This window comes from Ambystoma mexicanum, chromosome 3p, assembly GCF_040938575.1.
Source record: "Ambystoma mexicanum isolate Mex_15411 chromosome 3p, UKY_AmexF1_1, whole genome shotgun sequence".
In the NCBI taxonomy this organism is placed as follows: domain Eukaryota; kingdom Metazoa; phylum Chordata; class Amphibia; order Caudata; family Ambystomatidae; genus Ambystoma; species Ambystoma mexicanum.
In genome coordinates this window covers 220,563,038-220,582,787 of record NC_090925.1, presented here as the reverse complement: position 1 = coordinate 220,582,787, position 19,750 = coordinate 220,563,038, and the positions used below count along the sequence as shown (strand labels likewise).

Sequence of the window (19,750 nt, the reverse complement as noted above, 5' to 3'; positions counted from 1 at the left end):
TCCCAAAGGTATAGTGAAAGTAAACATATAATTATTGGTTTAAACAACCTGCCTACCTCTTTTCAAGTACATTTTAATTCTGCCTCTTTAAATGCATATAAGAAAAATAACTATGCATTTAGAAATAAGAAGATGAAAAGAAACCCAAATCGTGTTGTTTGGGACTGCAAGTCCCATAAACCCATGAGTACTGGGAAGAAGAAGAGGGCTGAAGAGCAATGCTGCAGTACAGATAGGCCTGTTAAGATTAATGACCCACGCCTGAGGGAAGCAGAGAGGCTTAAAAGGCCCCCTACTCCTTAGGGACCTTGACTATCACATTAGGCAAGAGGGTCTTTTTTCTAAATTCCAGGAAGAATATGGGCACACCACTCAATTCTATTGTACTTGCACATCTGCAATCTACTATGCACACCAAGGATGTGAGAGAGGTCTATATGGCCTACCGTGATGTATCTAGCACCATTGATTGTGTGGTGAGACCCCAACTGTGTAACAAACAAGTAAGCTGGAACATAACCAAAAAGTTAGTTCAGCTCCTGGCGCTGCTCCACTCAGGCATTTTCTTGAGGGTGCGCCTTACGCATGAAGGTGCTCTGTCTTCCTGCTTTTGGACTGGTGTGGGTTTGAAGCAGGGCTGTACTGTTGCCCCCGTTCTTTTCAATCTATATGTGCAGGATGTGCAACATTTGTGGAAGGGTGAGATCATGAATTCAACTAGACTAGGCATCTTAAACTTGACTGGTTAGCCTATGCTGATGATTTTACCTTTTCGACCGGACACCTAGAGGCCTACAACATAATCTAAATGTTTTGCTAAACATTGTATCTCCAATAATCTACCCCCGAATGGGGGTAAATCCAAAATTGTCATCTTCTCCAAGGTCCGGAAGTTAATCAAACACGCTATATGCAAGCTAGGTAGGGAGAGACTGGAACTTGTGGACTCCCTTAGATACTCGGGGGAAAATCTTGGCAACCGTCTTCTGGTGTTGTATCGAAGGTAGGCCTACACAGTAAACTCACCCCCCTGACCTTGCAAATGAAATGACTTTACAGAAAGGTGTTCAAATGTTCTGTTCTCCCAATCCGGCATTTTTATTTGGCTAAAGTTGAACCTGTATTATTTTACGGATTAGACTTCTGCCTATTAGACATGGGTGATCACGCTGGGATGCAATATTTAGTTGGGTACATTAGTTGCTTGTTGGAAAATCCCAGACTCACCCCCCAAAATAATAATGGTGACCTAGCCACGCCCATGGCAGCCATGCCCCACCACAGCCAGGTGCTGTCCCTGTGGTGCCAGCGTGAAGCCTCTCTTCAGGTTCACTTTCACTTGAGCAGTGGACTTTGGTCTGGTGCTGCGATGAAATGGCCTCACCTCTATTTGCAGGGAAAATAACTGGCCTTTCCTCTATAATCACGGTGCCCGTGCCCCTCTCTTCAACATGCTCTAGGGAAGGGGCCTACAACCTGTGGCTCTCCAGATGTTTTTACTAGAATTGCCACGATCCCTTGACATTGCCTATGCTGGGTAGCCTGATGGGAGTTATAGTCCAAAACATCTGGGGAGCCAAAGGTAGCAGACCCCTGCTCGAGGGGATGAGCCGTCTGACCGGCAAGGGAACGCGAGCTGTGTGGGTGATCTATCTGACCTGGGGGGGGAGCATTAGCACTGCACATGAGCATTCTGACCTGCGGGTGGGCATGGGCTTTGTAGATGAATGATCTGGCCTGCAGGTGGGCATGTGCTGTGTAGGTGTGCTCTGACCTGTGGGCGAGTATGAGCAGTGTGCATGTAGAGGTGGGAGAGCCAAGAGGGGCTCGGCCATCCCGGGTTGAGGGTCTCAATTAAGCTCGGCCCAAGCATGGAGCCAATGGACCCTGCAAACTGGGCTCAGACACTGCTGGGTGCTGTGGTGGCCACAGTGGTGCCTGTTATAGTAACATGGCATGAGGTTCGAGACTGGGCTGCAGTGGCATACTGCCCTAGCGCCATTCGCAGGCCGTCCTAGCGGACGCCGTTTCCCTGCATTTTACCTTCATGATCAAAGGGACATTTCCCTGCGGTTCTGAAAATGTATCATCCACACAAATCGACCTAACAGCTGCAATCCTACCGTGTTGACGCCAGCGCCCATTATGTCCAATTAGAAGGCTATCCAAGGGCCTAAGGACCATCACCACTATGGAGCCTAGTAGGTTGTGGCCTGTACCCCATATATTCCTGCACTAGCAGCATTGTCTTCAGTCTACACACCCACACCTTCTTAGATTACGAAGGTGAGCTTTTGCGAACTGCAATGCTGCTGCATCAAATGAAAGCAACAAACATGGTTATGAATGATTGCAATTGTTACAGAAAGGAGTGTGCAGTGGGCCTCATTTCGAGTATGGTGGAGCAGTACAAAATGCCAGCAATGTGGCGGTAATTCCATTATCACCGCATTACCGCACCGCCATACTACAGGTTTGGCAGTGAGGCAAAGGATTTTCCTCCATTTGCTATCCTGCACTTAATCCACAGCACCAAGTGGTGGTAACAGTAAATCCGTTTGGCGGTGTTTTGGCAGATTTATCACCGGTATACCACCAAACGCATAATGAGACCCAATGTCAGCAGCTAAAAAGGGTTCCCCTTGGTAGGACGTTTGAGAAACCTACTTGCTGAGTGTATGTAACAGTTAATAACGCATATATAACAGTGGAACCAAAAATCCTGTTTTCCTCCAAAAGATGTTGTCAGTTAAAAAATATATTTTTCAGTATGACACCATATTTTGTTTTATGCATGACAAACTACAAGGAAAGGGGCCCCCACAGTCTTTATGCCTAGAGGCTTGGGAGGGCCCTCATCTAATACTGGTTGATGACTGCTTGCTAATGGCTAACAATAGGGTTTGTAGGATATATTTATAAGGCAACAATTAATGCAGGGAGTTCACCCCCCCCATCAAAGCGTTCACCCCCCCCATCAAAGCAATGACTTAAATTCTTAACTAATTCTGCCTTGGAAACATAAAAGACACACTACTCCCTCACCCCTTCTGCAATAGACAAGCCAAGAACCAGGACTGTGCGCAGGAAGAATAGAATTCATTTTCTTTTCATTAATAGGCAATATTCATATTTGCAAAATGATTATCGCGAGGCACGCCGCCTTACTCCGCTGCACAAAGTGTTTCGTTTGTGACAATGCTACAACTAGCAACAAGTTGTAAGCACCAGTTTGTTTTTCAAAATGAAAAATCACAGAATCTCTAAAACACAACAACATGTACAGTTTTGATTTCTTGCCTCCAGTCCCCCCATGTAAAGAGAAACACAGGCCTACTGACTAATTCAGATAATTGGGTCACTCACAAGAAAACCCTTGATGTAAAGATAATCAATGCAACACCCTAGAAAATGACATGATAATTGCACTTTACCATGTAATTGTTAAGTGGTCTAACGTAAATAAAAGGTAGCGCTTTTCTAGTGGCAAAAGATTCAACATGTGTAACGCTCTTTATTTCTGATCTTTTTGCGCACTTTCCATCTCTAACAACATTCTAGCAAAACAGACATTTAATAAAAATACTCTTTTCAGCATATAATGAACATCTTTCCTTTGCCGCTAGGTAGTGAGAATGTTCCCCTTCAATTTGGAGTTCCTGGTTCCCTCTATATCTAATGTGTGCTTTTAAACCAGCTGTGTTCACTTGGCTTAACCGTGAAAACACTTTTCTGCACTGCACAGATCCAGAGGTTCAGCTTACCATTGGAACCCCTTTGCTTTAAGGAAGGGTCCGTGGAATGTTGAACAGTTGGGATTTTCGTTTTAAATGCACCCCTCCCCGTCAGGGGATAGTTGGGGATAGCAACAATAATGCAGGTGAAACCCAAATACTTTAAAAGAAAGACTGTGAGCCTCATTATGGGTATACCGGTACAGAAAAAGGTGCTGGTAACAACAGTTACCAGCACCTTTTCTGGACCTGCATACTCCAAGTCTGCTGGTAGGGGCAGTGAACAACTGGCAGGCCCCTACCAGCAGATATATCACTGAAGCACCGGGACCCCACGGGAATGGGAACTTATTGTGCTGCCGCCATGCGTAATATCCTGGGAATACCAGGATATCGGGTGGTGGAAATGGTAAGCCAAGATTGCTGGTAGGCCGTCGGTAGTACAAGCGGCCTACCGCCAACCTCATAATGAGGGCCTATATCTTTATCAGCACTTGGATAGATTGTTGGAGATTTTGAATTTCCCCAAAATCTTTGAGGTGTCTGTTGACTATGTGGGAATTAATTAAAATATTAATTAGTAAGAAAATGCAGGGTGGAGATGTTGCCCCTGAGCTATACTCCCAGCCCCTGGTCGTCCCCTCTTACTTACCTAGATTCAGTAGAGAGCCAGTGAATAATAAATGTAGCTGACATCAGTGCTTGCCCTTGCTTCTACATTCCCTTTCAAGCGTGTGTCTTTGATGTCATAATATGCAACTTTTATTGCACTCCTAATTAAGAGTGCAGGTGATATGTGTTGTGTTTCACACGCAGCACCCCCCTACGCCCTCAAATTAAGGTGTGAGAAAAGTATAATTTGAAGTCCAACTAAGGGGGCCTTACAGATAGCCAACAAATTAATCTGTTTCCCTATTTAAACTGCTCACTTCGAATACACTGTGTCATTTCACACAGTAAAGATTATAGCAGCACCAGACTTTTAATGAACTTCAGAAAACCAATATTTCTTTTAATATAAAATTTCACAATCTTTAAAATACATACAGCATCAGAACAGACTCATGTCTGCACAAGCTTAGTTACAGCTATGATCTTTTTATAAGCACTATGCATGTCCTTCACTGAAGTTCTGTTAAAACAAGCGTTGGAAAAGCCAACCATTTTGGCTTGTTATGCATATCCTGACACATTTCCAGTAGTTATCTACTATTCAGTCACTATTCGGTTCCAGCCGAAGAATTAGGTCAACTATTTGTTATATGGCTGAATAGTAAATGTACTATTCGGTTACACCCCTAGTACCAGCTCATTGGTTGATTAACCTGATTGGGCCTCCATAGCTCTTCCCCATAAACAAGGCCTAGCTCCCTTCCCTCTAAGTGGTTGTTGGGTCCCCAGGCCCCATTTCAGTGTGTTCTTGTTCCACCCATCTGAAATAGCATTTCTGAACAACTCAGCTATGAATTTAAAAATCTTCAACATGACACTTTTCTCCAATTTGTAAATAAGGGTCAAAACCCATATATTTTTTAATTGGTCTAATCACTCTGATCGCAATGAACCATGTCTGGTGTTTGTAAGTGCCTGCCTGTGTGAATTACAGATTTGTACGATTTCCCCAGAACGATGACAGTTAAATGATATTTTATAGATGTGTATATGATTCAATGAGCTACCACATTTCTGAATGTCCAATCCGCAACTTTTTCTGGGGAGCTGCAATCACATTTTAGCTTATAACTCTGGTTCCCAATGTCGAAATTTATAGGGGAATCCTGTAAAAAAGTGCTTTTCATGTGTTCTCTGAGGACATATGAACCATCTCTGTATCTATTACAGTTCCCCAGTTTATGAGCAAAATATGATTCCCCATATAATGCTGTGAGACCCTTTTAATTACATGCATACTTTTTCACTTAATTACCCTTTCTGTTCCCAAAACCTGTATGTAGGCCTAGCCATCTGGCTTTTGTTGACTTAGTCTGCAATAAAACCACTTAACATTCTTTCAAGACTAAGGACCTGAACATGTGTTTCCTATCTCCTTGAGCAGAGGGGTACAACTCTGCCCCGTGAATCATGTGACATTCTCCTGTTGCAGCTCATCTATCAGTCAGCCCAGAACCTCACCACAAAACTGAATTAAATTTTGGGTATTTGGAAGGGTCAAACCCCATGATCTACATTTCTGTTTACTCAGTGGTTGTCATTCCACCCCAATAAACCTCTTCCCAGGGACAAGCTCTGGCACCTTCCTAGGTATGTTAAGCTTCAAAGAGGTTGACCAAATGGAAACGTAAAGGAGTGTCTGACCTTTTAATATGATGGGGAGAAGGTTCACCCTTGCTTAAACACAAGTTTTAAGTTGCCCTTGCTTAAAAGCAAGTTTTAAGTGGTGCTTGTCAACTTATTGCATTTTCTTTACACATGAGGCCTGCTTTCACATCTCACATTAAATACATCACATTTCTGTTCATTTTCCTTTGTGTGGTTTATGTCAATATTTTTCACAGGTTAACAGAGTCAAAACCTTCATTAAAGTGTGCCTTTGAATCACTTCTGGCACTGGAGTTTTCTTTTTGATATGGTACTTGTTCCATCACAGTTTCAGGATGCACTGCATTCTCTGTGGCAATTCTCTGATTGAGCAAATCTGCACTTTAGTGCATTTGTCACATGTAGTGGGAAGTATGCCTCAGGCTTACAGCCTTGTCACTCGAATACAGGGCACAATTTATTTTTATTTTCTAAGCAATATTAGGATGTTTAGTCATCGAGCGTTAAATGCTGGCTTTTTATCTGATATCCAACAGTTTGCTCTCCATATTCCTGCACCTTTGGGCCTAATTTAGCCAGGTGCAGTGCACTTGTATCCTGGGGCTGAAAATACCCAAATGGTTAACACATTCCCCAGTAGTGACTGTTACCTGGGAAGGCAAGCCAGAGCAAGATTACTTTTTACTTTAAAAAACTGATCCTCACATTTGTCCTCACTCAGGTACTCGGGAACATTTGTTTTGTGGAGGACAGAAATGTACTCTTCTCAGGGTAAATTCTAAGCCATGGAAGATGCTTTTTACTCCATAGGCATCCTTGTGTATGATTCAGCGACTAATGCATCCATTGCATTGATCTGTGTTTGACCTCAGAGTCATACATTGATAAAAATGAGCCCCATTTAGTTGGTTAACAACAACCATCTGTTACCTATGGATTTGCATTTATTGAACAAGAAAAGGATCACTGTACATGAGTACAAAAAAAGAAATCAGAGTAACCCCTTTGCACGGTTCTTTACAAAAGGTCAAAGTAGTAAATATCAAAGTTGGGACACATGCGGTAGAGGGAATGATACAGTGGGAATTTGTACTGGTGACAGCAAAGAAGGACAACAAAAATGTTTGCCCATTATAAACCGATATCATTTGCATTGCATAGAGTGAGTTACATGTAAGTGCATTGCACAGTGAAGTGGATTTTGAGGGGTGAGATGATATTGGGGGTGGGATTATGCACCAGTAGGTCTCCAATAGCTCTAACCTGGACAAAATTAACACGTTGAGAGCAGTCTTAAAGGACAGTAAAGAAGCTGTCTTTCTGACAACTGGGTGTAAGGTGTTCCAATAGTGGGACTCAAGGAGGGTGAAGGAATGGAAGCAAGAGGCAGCATAAGGGGAATTTTGAGCTGTGAGGTTGAGTCCAGGCTCACATCTCTGGTTGCATGTGAGGTGAGGCGTGAAGGTAGGTAGCTGGGCAGGTTTGGGGGGGGTGGCAGTCCATGAATGGATTTAAATACAATGAGAAGGAATTAGAAGAGGGACTTGCTTTCCATATAGAACCAGCCCACATAAAGTCGCCATGCTGTTGGTGGTGCGGTACATGGGAGATTGTGGAGATGGCCAGTTGCAAAGGCTAGGATAATACAGAGAGGGGAAAAGGAGGGGAGAGGAAGGACCAGGACAAGGCTAGCACAGTAATCAAGATGGCAGAGAAGATATGGAATTAAGATCTTACTTGAGGAATATGTGAGGTGAGGACGGCTCTAACAAATATTCAGAAGGTTTATTCTTACTGCTGTGACAGGAGAGGTACTTATTTGTTGGAGGTTTAGTTTGCAGTCACAGAGGACCACCAGGGTTGGGCTCCTCAGGGGCTCGGGACAGAAGTTCAAGGAAAGTATAGCAGTGGTGTAAGTACGGGTTCCGCATTGGGAGCTGGGATGTATATGACATCAATCATGGAAAAGGTGAGCATTAGGCACCTAAGTACCACCCAAGGGTGGATAGAGGAGAGGCAGTTGAATAAATGGCGGACTTGTTCAACGGTAAAAGGAGTATAGAAGAAAAAGATGTGAAATTCATCATTAAGTAGGTGGAAGGAGAAGCCCGTGGAAGAGATGTGCTTACTGAGAGTTGAGGTGTAGAGTGTGACTACTGCAATCATGATCAGACAGACCCTTTGGGACACCTAATGCAGTGAGTGTGCAAAAAAGAGATGCAACTTTTTGTGCAAAATGTATAAAGACTGGGATGATAGATTTGAAGCACTCCAGTCTAGGGCAGAGTCATGGATGCCAAATTTAAAGAGGGCAAGTAAAAAAGAGGGGTAATCAACAGGGCAGAAGCAGCAGAGATTAAGGTGGATGAGAACTGAGTAGAGTTTGGAGTGCTCGCCAGTAGGAAGGACATTGTAGATGTGCCTGATGGAGCCATTGGCGCAGAACCCAGACTGAAAAGGGTAAACAGAGGCTGTTCATGTCCTGGTAGGAATAAATACGGTTAAACACTGCCAGACCAAAGATGTTTTAATAGTGAGGAAAGAGAGGACCAGGTCAATAGTTGCCAGTGTAATTAAGTGGAGCACATGCATTTTTTGAGGCTCGGAAGGACAGTAGCTATTTTAGAGCAAGTGGGGAAGGTCCATGATCAAAGAGAGAGATCAGTATGAGGGTGATAGGACCTTGGTGGGCATGCTAGTTCATTGGTGGTCTGTGGGCTGAAGGGGTCAAAAGGAGCAGATAATGGAATGGCAGCCCAAATAAGTAGTGGTGGTGTGAGAGAATGATAATAGAAAGGAGTCAGCAGAGGCAAGGGACAGTGTGGGACATGAGGGGAGATGTATAAGAGAGCAACAAGAATGTTTCCATTTTAGATATTTTCGAGTGGAAAGAAAAGGGCAACTTCACTGGCTGCAATGGAGCAGGGTGGCGTGGAGTGGGATGAGGTGAGCTTTGCCTGTAGGATGGAGGATAGTTGGTCAAGGAAGTGGAGAGGGGAGATGGGGTTAGTGTAGCATGGCGGTTTTTCTGAGTCCCGGACAATCAAGAGAGTAAGAAGGAGTATGGCGTCATAGATGGGGTTGTATTGTCATCCTGTCATTCAGTAAATGTACATCAATGCACAGATGGAATGGGTGCTTCAAGACAACACATTTCATTCTGTTGCAAAACATTGTGCAATTCACTTAGGTCTCTGGTTCATATTTGGGACTTTCTGACACAGCTTTCCATTCTGCCTGATTGTTCACTTAGGATCCATAACCACAATCTTGTCTCCTTCCCTTCAAATTGTCGCTCAGTATCTGCCATTCGTTCTTAGTTTGTTTCTGATTCTCGTTGTGTGATGGGACTGGCCGCTGACCCGAAAAGGTAGACTTTGCATTGTGTCATTGACATGTCTGCCAGATTTGCATGTGGCTGCATGTCTTTGCTGTGAATTTGATTTGCTTGTGGCTTTTTGGGAGCCCTGGCCTGTGGCAAATTGACCTTGGGATTGGGGGGGTTCACTTGTAATCAACCCATTCTGCCTTGGGCTCTGTGCTCCATGAAATGCGTCTGTGTCCTGCGTGGGGCCCCGTACGGCAGTCGCATATGCGTTGACATGTGGGGCCGCACTATGCCAGAAAACAGCATGTTGCTGCTAAGGTCAAGCCATTGAGCTATTCATCTCTTCCAAGCATTTGGGCATTCACCATAGTTGTTGATGCTATAGTCGCATGCAAGAAATTGCTCTGTCAGTTTCATGTATGTTCGGACTGCGGTCTGCACATCCAAAGCCCTCTGAGACCATCACACCAGATGCAGTGGTATGGTGCTCTACACATATCAAATAACACACATTCTGTATGCATGTATGGCTGGCACCAGTTGTCTGGCCTTGGAATGTCATATAGCTCTGGTCATTCTAAAAATACAGCCTTACTAGTGAACATGCTTTGGCTTTACCTCTGACATATCTTATAAATGTGCATGTAATCTGCATGTGATTGCATATTATTCATTGTGTGTGTATTTTAGTAGTCAGTTGCCCAGGAAGTTGATAGACTGATTTATGCTAGCTCCCTTTCCACCTTTGGTGCAGTGCCCCATTGAACAATTCGGTCCAGCTGACATATTGTCTCTGGCGTGGTAGTTCACACTGCACCTTATCACTCTTAACACTGTGGCTACTATAATGTCACCATACTGGTCATTTCTGATCATATTTGAACAGATGCTTGAAAATATCATTACTAGCTGCATGCAGTGTGATGCTCCTTTGTCTCATGTCTGTTCAGACCATGGTCTGGCGAAGGACTATTCAATCTAGTGGGCTTCGCATCCATAACAAATGGCAGTGAGGCGCTATATCAAGCAACATAACATAACATCTTTAGTTGGTGGCGCAGATGGCTTTGGACGCGATCATGAGAGTGTGAAAGAGGAAGCAGGACAGTGTGGCTCAAAAGTGAGAGTTGAGTGGCAGGATGATGTAGTGTGAAGGGCGAGCTAGGAGGGTGGCCGTGGTTTTGGCTAATTAGGGAGCCATAGAATCCAATTTGAATTTGTGTTTGGTAATAGGGACGGTGGGGTGGAGGGTAGGTGTGGTGAAGGTTAAATTGAGGCAGACAGAGGAGGGGTCAAGAGCATTGCCCATCTTGTGCATGAGTTGGTTGTGAAGGGCAACAGAAAATGATCAGAGAGGATGGAGTGCACCTCAGGAAGCCTTTGGAGGGTGAAGTACCCCATGGGAATGATGGGATCCTTAGCTGGGAGGGAGTCGAGGGTGACATCAAAGTTGGGAAAGAAAGATTGGGATCACTGGGGAGTCAGGTAGATGAGGTATAGGGGCAAAGAGTTGAACATGTCCACAGAAAGAGGCGAGGAAGTCAATGGGCATAAGAGGAGAAGTTGGGAAGACATAGTGATAAAACCGTCTAGCGTACGTTTTGTTTGGTTGAGGAGAGTGTGGGAATGTGGCAAAGTCATTGTGCAGAGCAGTAAGTGTGGCAATGTGATGGGGGGCGGTAGCAAAAAAAGATGTTGGCTGGGTTTAGAATTAATCTTAACCTCTGGCATTCCTTTGGACAACCCACCAGACCATTGTCCTTCAGCCTGCCAAGCCATTAAAGTAAGGGGAAAGATTAAATGCAAATCAGGGTGGTCCCACTCCAAACAGGGCAATTCAGCCCTAACTTCACAAGACCACAAGCATCCCCAAACATGTTTCAGCCTCATTGGGTGTCATCAGTGAGGAGAAGATTGGGTCTCTAGGCCCAGTAGGCACAGCACCCACGTCTGGCCAAATATGTCCCACTTGTAGTGACTAATGTGGGAGGAATAAAATTATAGCTGGAAGGATTAGAATTAATCTTAACCTCTGGCATTGCTCTGGGCAACCCTCCAGACCATCATTCGTCACCTGTCAATCCATTACAAAAGGGGAAAGACCATATGCAAATCAGGCTAAGTCCCACCCCAAAAGGGCCAGGCCAGCCCGAACTGCAAGGTCACATATTTCTGCACAAGATCACAAGCATCCCTAGACATGTTACAGCCTCATTGGGCTTCATCAGTGAGGAGTACGTTCGGTCTCTAGGCCCAGCAGGAACGGGGTCCGTGAAGAACGATGGTCTGTAGAGCTGCCCATAGCAATGCCAGAGGTTGAGATTGATTCCAGCCATCACCTCTTTTGTTTTTGCCAGTGTCACGTAGGCATTCATCAGATCTGAGTAATTCCAATAACAAAGACAAAAGAGCTTCCTGGGGGGCTCAGGCAGTCTACAAATGCTCTGGTTGTGTTATGTGATCCCTGTGGTGGAAATCATATGTCAATGTCACCTTAGAGCAGATGGCAGAGGGAGTTACAGTGAGATGAATGGAGTTGCCTGAGGTCAGACAATGTCAATAAAATAGACAGGGTGAGAGGTGTATGATGCTGAAAGGACTTGCCCCAGGTCACACAGAGAGTCAGTAGCAGAGATAGGTTGGGACGCAGGTAAGTGAGTAAATGGCCCGATGTAAACTAGGTAATCATTGCCAGAGCCACTGATAATGAGAGACAGCGCAGGACGGGTCACAACGAAAATCCCACAGAGGCACATTTACCATCCTGAGACCCAGTGGGGGTCTAAGGACTCCCAAGAGGTCACGGAGCAGTAGAACTGGTGTTAGTCTATGCCCATCATTGACTTGAGGTTAAAAGTGAAGTGAGAAGCAGAGCCAAGCCCTGTACTCCATTGCCCCAAGCACCCGCCATGAATGCTCAGCAGATTCTGAGCTCTTTCCCCATCCATCCACCCAATGATAGTAACTCTAACCACAAGTCTTGCTCCTTCCTCTTTCAGGCAGCGCCGCCATATGAACCCCAAGGCCGGTGCAGGAATGAAGAGACTGAATACCTAAATGAGGATTACGGAGTCTGCTGCGCCAAGTGCCCCCCAGGTACGAACCATGAGGACCCACAAGATGATGATGCAAAATATTGCCTCTGCATGCACTAGTGGGGGGCTCACGTATGAAGTGGGGCCAGTGACAGAAAGATAATGGCCATCATTGTGAGTTTGGTGATGCAGGTAAAAAGTGGCAGGAAATCCATTACTGCTAATCTTCGGGCAGTAATGGATTTACCACCACATTTACTGAACCTACTGATTCTGAGATTTTTAGTGGTGCAGTGGAGAAGTTGCATCCAGTATATACCACTTTACCTCCAAAAAAGTGAGGATTTAGCACGGCAGAATTACCTCCAAAATCCTTATGGAGTCCTATGAACTACAAAAATGGGGACTAACTCCACAGTTAACTCGCTTGTAATCTGGCGGTAATTCCGCCAGTCCAAGAGGTGGTAAGTATAAATGAGTTTGGCAGTCATGTCTGTGAAATTATCACCAAACTGGTAATGAAGTCCAATGTCCAGTATGTATAAGACACAGGGGGTCTTGAGTAGGTCCAATGTCCGGATTTTGCGAGAGACAGGGGGGTCTTGAGTAGGTCCAATGGCCAGCATGTATGTGACACAGGTGGTCTTGCGTAGGTCCAATCGGCTGCATGTTTAAGACACAGGGAATCTTTAGTAGGTCCCATGTCCTGCATTTATGAGACACAGGGGATTTTGAGTAGATCAAATGTCTCACATGTTTGAGGCACGGGGGTCTTGAGTAGATCCAATGTCTGGCATCTTTGAGACACAGGGGGTCTTGAGTAGGTCCAATGTCCAGCATGTATGAGACACAGGGGGTCCACCAACGGATGTAGTCAAAAGAGCTGAAAGATAGAAGAGGCAAGAAAGCCTTCAGTTCCCAGTCGTACCAAACACTGTTTCAATAACACTCTTCACCTCAATAGTCAGACATGAGCCCAAACCGTGAGAGAAGATACACCCATCACCATGACAGATTCCTCAAGAGTCCAACAGGTCACCCTTGAAGTGAAAAGTAATTCCAATGATTACTATGAAGAGTCTGTAAATGGCACTTCTTAAACAGCGATATATCGTTAATACGTTCACCAGACCACTAATTAATAGGGTCAAATTCCATATAAACGGTGCTCAAAGCACCCGGGGTTAATAGAGAAATGAAATCCATCACCAGAAGCCACAGACAGCAGTTTACATATAAAAACCTGTCACATTCAAGTATCCAAAAAAATACCTGAAAACACTCCAAAGTAGGTAAAGATCTGCTTTCAAATGTATATCATCAGTATCAGCCTTAACCATACAGCCAAAAGGTCCCTGGTCCACCGTCCGTCAATCAGAGGAGAGGCGCTGGTTGTCCCTATGCCAGGTGTCACCAATCTAGAAAAGATGCATCCCATGTAGATGGATGGGAAAACTCATAACGGCGCAGTGCAACCGTAGCTACCTCCTGAGGTTGTCTGGTATTCGATGCACGGCCTAAAGTATTCAAAAACCCACAACCTAACTGCTGTGAACACTCTGTTGTAAACAAACTCCTCACTGTCATAGTAGCTAGTAGGAAGACATGCAGCATGCTGCATCAGTGGAAAAACCGCATGGAGTCAATAACTAGGTTCCATCTATTACATATACCAGCTCAAATGCCTCTAAACATGGTCACCAGACCGGCATTTATGAGACACAGGGGTTCTTGAGTAGGTCCACTGTGCGGCAGGTGTGAGAAACAGAGGGTCTTGAGGAGATCCAGTGTACAGCATGTATGATACACAGGGGGTCTTGAGGAGGTCCAATGTCCAGCATGTATGAAACACAGGGGGTCTTGAGTAGATCCAATGTCGGGCATTTATGAGACACAGAGGGTCCTGAGTAGGCACAATGTCTGGCATGTATGAGACACAGGGGATCTTGAGTAGATCAAGTGTACAGCATGTTTGAGACACAGGGGATCTTGAGTAGATCAAGAGTACAGCATGTATGAGACACAGGGGGTCTTGAGTGGGTCGAATGTCTGGCATGTATGAGACACAGGGGGTCTTGAGTAGGTCCAATGTCCAGCATTTATGATACAGAGGGGATCTTGAGTAGATCAAGTGTACAGCATGTATGAGACACAGGGGGTCTTGAGTGGGTCCAATGTCTGGCATGTATGAGACACAGGGGGTCTTGAGTAGGTCTAATGTCCAGCATTTATGATACAGAGGGGATCTTGAGTAGATCAAATGTACAGCATGTATGAGACACAGGGGGTCTTGAGTGGGTCCAATGTCCAGCATGTATGAGGCACAGGGGATCTTGAGTAGATCAAGTGTACACCATGTATGAGACACAGGGGGTCTTGAGTGGGTCCAATGTCCAGCATGTATGAGACACAGGGGCTCTTGAGTAGGTCCAATGTCTGGCATGTGTGAGACACAGGGGGTCTTAAGTAAGTCTAATGTCCGTCATGTATGAGACAAAGGCGGTCTTGAGTAGCTCCAATATCTGACATGGATCAGACACAGTGGGTCTTGAGTAGATCCAGTGTACAGCATGTATGATACACAGGGGGATAAAATGGCAAATAGCATTGCAAGGTTTGCTGGGACGGCTGAACACTGAAGTGAGGAAGCTGTCCAGCATGTATGAGACATATGGGATCTTGAGTAGATCCAGTGTACAGCATGTATGATACACAGGGGGTCTTAAGTAGGTCTAATGTCCAGCATGTATCAGACACAGGGGGTCTTGAGTAGGTCCAATGTCCAGCATGTATGAGACACAGGGGGTCTTAAGTAGGTCTAATGTCCAGCATGTTTCAGACACAGGGGGTCTTGAGTAGGTCCAATGTCCAGCATGTATGAGACACAGGGGGTCTTGAGTAGATCCAGTGTACAGCATGTATGATACACAGGGGGTCTTAAGTAGGTCTAATGTCCAGCATGTATGAGACATAGGGGATCTTGAGTAGATCCAGTGTACAGCATGTATGATACACAGGGGGTCTTAAGTAGGTCTAATGTCCAGCATGTATCAGACACAGGGGGTCTTGAGTAGGTCCAATGTCCAGCATGTATGAGACACAGGGGGTCTTGAGTAGATCCAGTGTACCGCATGTATGATACACAGGGGGTCTTAAGTAGGTCTAATGTCCAGCATGTATCAGACACAGGGGGTCTTGAGTAGGTCCAATGTCCAGCATGTATGAGACACAGGGGGTCTTGAGCAGGTCCAGTGTACAGCATGTATGAGACACAGGGGGTCTTGAGCAGGTCCAGTGTGCAGCATGTATGAGACACAGGGGGTCTTGAGTGGGTCCAATGTCTGGCATGTATGAGACACAGGGGGTCTTGAGTAGGTCCAATGTCCAGCATTAATGATACAGAGGGGATCCTGAGTAGATCAAGTGTACAGCATGTATGAGGCACAGGGGATCTTGAGTAGATCAAGTGTACAGCATGTATGAGACACAGGGGGTCTTGAGTGGGTCCAATGTCCAGCATGTATGAGGCACAGGGGGTCTTGAGTAGGTCCAATGTCCAGCATTTATGATACAGAGGGGATCCTGAGTAGATCAAGTGTACAGCATGTATGAGACACAGGGGCTCTTGAGCAGGTCCAGTGTACAGCATGTATGAGACACAGGTGATCTTCAGTAGATCCAGTGTACAGCATGTATGAGACACAGGGGGTCTTGAGCAGGTGCAGTGTACAGCATGTATGAGACACAGGGGGTCTTGAGCAGGTGCAGTGTGCAGCATGTATGAGACACAGGGGGTCTTGAGCAGGTGCAGTGTGCAGCATGTATGAGACACAGGGGGTCTTGAGCAGTTCCAGTGTACAGCATGTATGAGACACAGGGGGTCTTGAGCAGGTCCAGTGTACAGCATGTATGAGACACAGGGGGTCTTGAGCAGGTGCAGTGTACAGCATGTATGAGACACAGGGGGTCTTGAGCAGGGGCAGTGTACAGCATGTATGAGACACAGAGGGTCTTGAGCAGGTGCAGTGTACAGCATGTATGAGACACAGGGGGTCTTGAGCAGGTGCAGTGTACAGCATGTATGAGACACAGGGGGTCTTGAGCAGGTCCAGTGTGCAGCATGTATGAGACACAGGGGGTCTTGACCAGGTCCAGTGAGCAGCATGTATGAGACACAGGGGGTCTTGAGCAGGTCCAGTGTACAGCATGTATGAGACACAGGGGGTCTTGAGCAGGTCCAGTCTACAGCATGTATGAGACACAGGAGGTCTTGAGCAAGTCCAGTGTGCAGCATGTATGAGGCACAGGGGGTCTTGAGCAGGTGCAGTGTGCAGCATGTATGAGACACAGGGGGTCTTGAGCAGGTGCAGTGTACAGCATGTATGAGACACAGGAGGTCTTGAGTAAGTCCAGTGTGCAGCATGTATGAGACACAGGGGGTCTTGAGCAGGTGCAGTGTACAGCATGTATGAGACACAGGGGGTCTTGAGCAGGTGCAGTGTGCAGCATGTATGAGACACAGGGGGTCTTGAATAGATGCAGTGTACAGCATGTATCAGACATAGGGGATCTTGAGTAGATCCAGTGATCCAGTTTACAGCATGTATAAAACACAGGGGGTCTTGAGTAGGTCCAATGTCCAGCATGTATGAGACACAGGGGGTCTTGAGCAGGTGCGGTGTCCAGCATGTATGAGACACAGGGGGTCTTGAGCAGATGCAGTGTGCAGCATGTATGAGACACGGGTTCTTGAGCAGGTGCAGTGTGCAGCATGTATGAGACACAGGGGGTCTTGAGCAGGTGCAGTGTGCAGCATGTATGAGACACAGGGGGTCTTGAGAAGGTGCAGTGTGCAGCATGTATGAGACACAGGGGTTCTTGAGCAGGTGCAGTGTGCAGCATGTATGAGACACAGGGGGTCTTGAGCAGGTGCAGTGTACAGCATGTATCAGACATAGGGGATCTTGAGTAGATCCAGTGTGCAGCATGTATGAGACACAGGGGGTCTTGAGCAGGTGCAGTGTGCAGCATGTATGAGACACAGGGGTTCTTGAGCAGGTGCAGTGTGCAGCATGTATGAGACACAGGGGGTTTTGAGCAGGTGCAGTGTGCAGCATGTATGAGACACAGGGGGTCTTGAGCAGGTGCAGTGTGCAGCATGTATGAGACACAGGGGGTCTTGAGTAGGTCCAGCACCGCTGTGCCCACTTCCTGGCTGGGCCCCGGGTAGAAAGAAGCCTTCTCTTCGCTTCTAGGTGTGCATCTCGGCAGTGTAGGTGTGGCTTTCAGTATGCTTTCTGGGTTACAGGGCTGGAAATGGAAATGATGAACTGTGGGATCCCACCAGCCTCTGGGGGATGGAGGGAGGAGGTTGCAGATAGTAAGTTGGGGGAGGGGGGAATTCAGTTGATTTTTCTCAGCACCCCTCCCTCCGCCATGTACAAGCATTTACATTTCAGGAGATTCACTCATACATTATTAATGGAGGGTCGTTTCCTATAATGTTGCAAGTAAATGAGAAAAGGTGCTCATCTTTCCAGGGCTGTTCTTCAATATTTTCTGCAGAGTAAAATCCCGTGTCCATTTATGTTCCGACCAGACGTTCCAGCAGCAGCCAAGTCACTCGCCTTTGGTTCACAAGACACGGGTTTGAATCCCAGGCATCAAAAGCAGATAATTGACATTAATGGGCAAAAGTAGCTTTCCCGGATCCGAGGGGGGACCGTTTTTATCGGATCCGGGAAAATCCGGCCCAATGACCAGCTTTGGGTTTCAACCTGGGCAGCCTGCAAAAAGAAATCCCTCCTGCCCGCCAGCATGCCCCACGCCACTCGCCACGCCCAGTGCTCGTTTTAGCCATGTATTCCGGTGCTTGCGATTTCCTTTTCCCGATATAGATCCGGGGCTACAAGACCCACAGTGCAAAGTGAAAATCAGGACTGAATATACATCTCCCCAAGTGGCGTGCATGCACAGGCCTGCCAAGGCTGCACCTCATTTAAAGCATACACTTTTGACAGGGAGAGAAGCAAAAAGAAAACTATTGCCTCCACATCTGGGAATTAACATTTCATCACAGGTATCAACAGGTAACTGGGAGAAAAAAATGGGATGTGTAGAGTGGATCAGGAGTCTGACATGAGGGATGACCGAGAGCAGCCGGTCCTGGGTTTAGAACAGGAAATGCAAACTACAAGTCCCAGAATGCAAATATATAACAAGGACTGGATGAGCATGATAGAATTTATGAGGGCAGAAGGGTTGCATTAATGCAATTAAAAGAGTTAATCAATGTCTCCTTTGTCACCCATCAGGAATGTATGCAGCTCAGCAATGCACCTCGGACGTGAACACGGTCTGCCTCCGGTGCGGCTCGAACACCCACACAGAAGTCTGGAATTACATCAGCCAGTGCCGTGCATGCAGACCCTGCCCCCGCGGTGAGTAGCTTTAACGCGCTGCCACGCCTAATGCCCGGTGACGTACCACACAATGAATGGGAGCCTGGCAAAAAGGGGCGATAGGGCCCTGAGACTCCTTGTACCCTAGAAATATATAGGCGTGCCCTCCCCATGCCTCCAGGGTTGCAGTGGTGCCCATGAAGCCCTTCTTAATGCCATGCTGGGGGTTGATGCCCACGCCAACTAGAACGTTTACGGATAGGATGTTATTTTTCACTTTTCCAACGCCGGGCTTTCCTTTTACAAATCATTGGTTTCAGGTGCTTATGTCCAATTTGTTTAAATGAATTTAACCAAGACAGCAATTCCCAGAATGTACTAGTGTGCAAAATGAAAGCCAAGGACTGGAGCGCTAATATCCCGGTGGCATGGAGTCATCCGTTCACCAAAGCTGTGAGCATCTCTCATGCATGTAGGTTTCTTGCATAGGGCTTAATACCATCACCTGGGGGCAATTTCAAGGCGCTTTGGCTATGGGGGCAATAGTAGGGGCGGAGGGAGGGGGAAAGGTTCTGAAGAGTAATCAGGGGTGACGGTAGAACTACAAAGGGTGTTACGCTGAGTGTTTGGGGAGCAAAGTGATTTAGCGACTAGGAAAGAGGCCCACGCATGCGCATCTTCCGACCCCCTGCTAACATTTCTGGTAGCCCATGGCTTTGGCCTGCATGTTTAGGAGTCTGGCCCAATGCCAGCTTCTTGGGCTCAAAGTCATGTGTCACAGTGTTCCCGCATAACCTGGGCATTTGTCCATTATTCTACTAATTTACATTACTCTTGCTCATTCCTCTCCGCCCCTTTCTTTTCCCCACAGTAAGGTGCAGGATGAGTCATGTCCTCTTTTTGGCATAAAGGCTGCAGATTTATTTTCACACATAATAGAAAACACAGCAAACATTTGTGAAAATAGTTCCA

General features: G+C 46.2%; 1 protein-coding gene across 1 annotated transcript in view; it reads left to right on the top strand.

The window, feature by feature from the left end:
• Positions 1-19,750, top strand: part of LOC138580286 (tumor necrosis factor receptor superfamily member 3-like) — a 252,643-nt gene that overhangs the window by 147,612 nt on the left and 85,281 nt on the right. The window contains exons 2-3 of the mRNA XM_069650699.1: positions 12,342-12,438; positions 18,692-18,817. Coding sequence (XP_069506800.1) covers positions 12,342-12,438; positions 18,692-18,817 — 223 coding nt within the window. The remainder of the gene's footprint in view (positions 1-12,341; positions 12,439-18,691; positions 18,818-19,750) is intronic.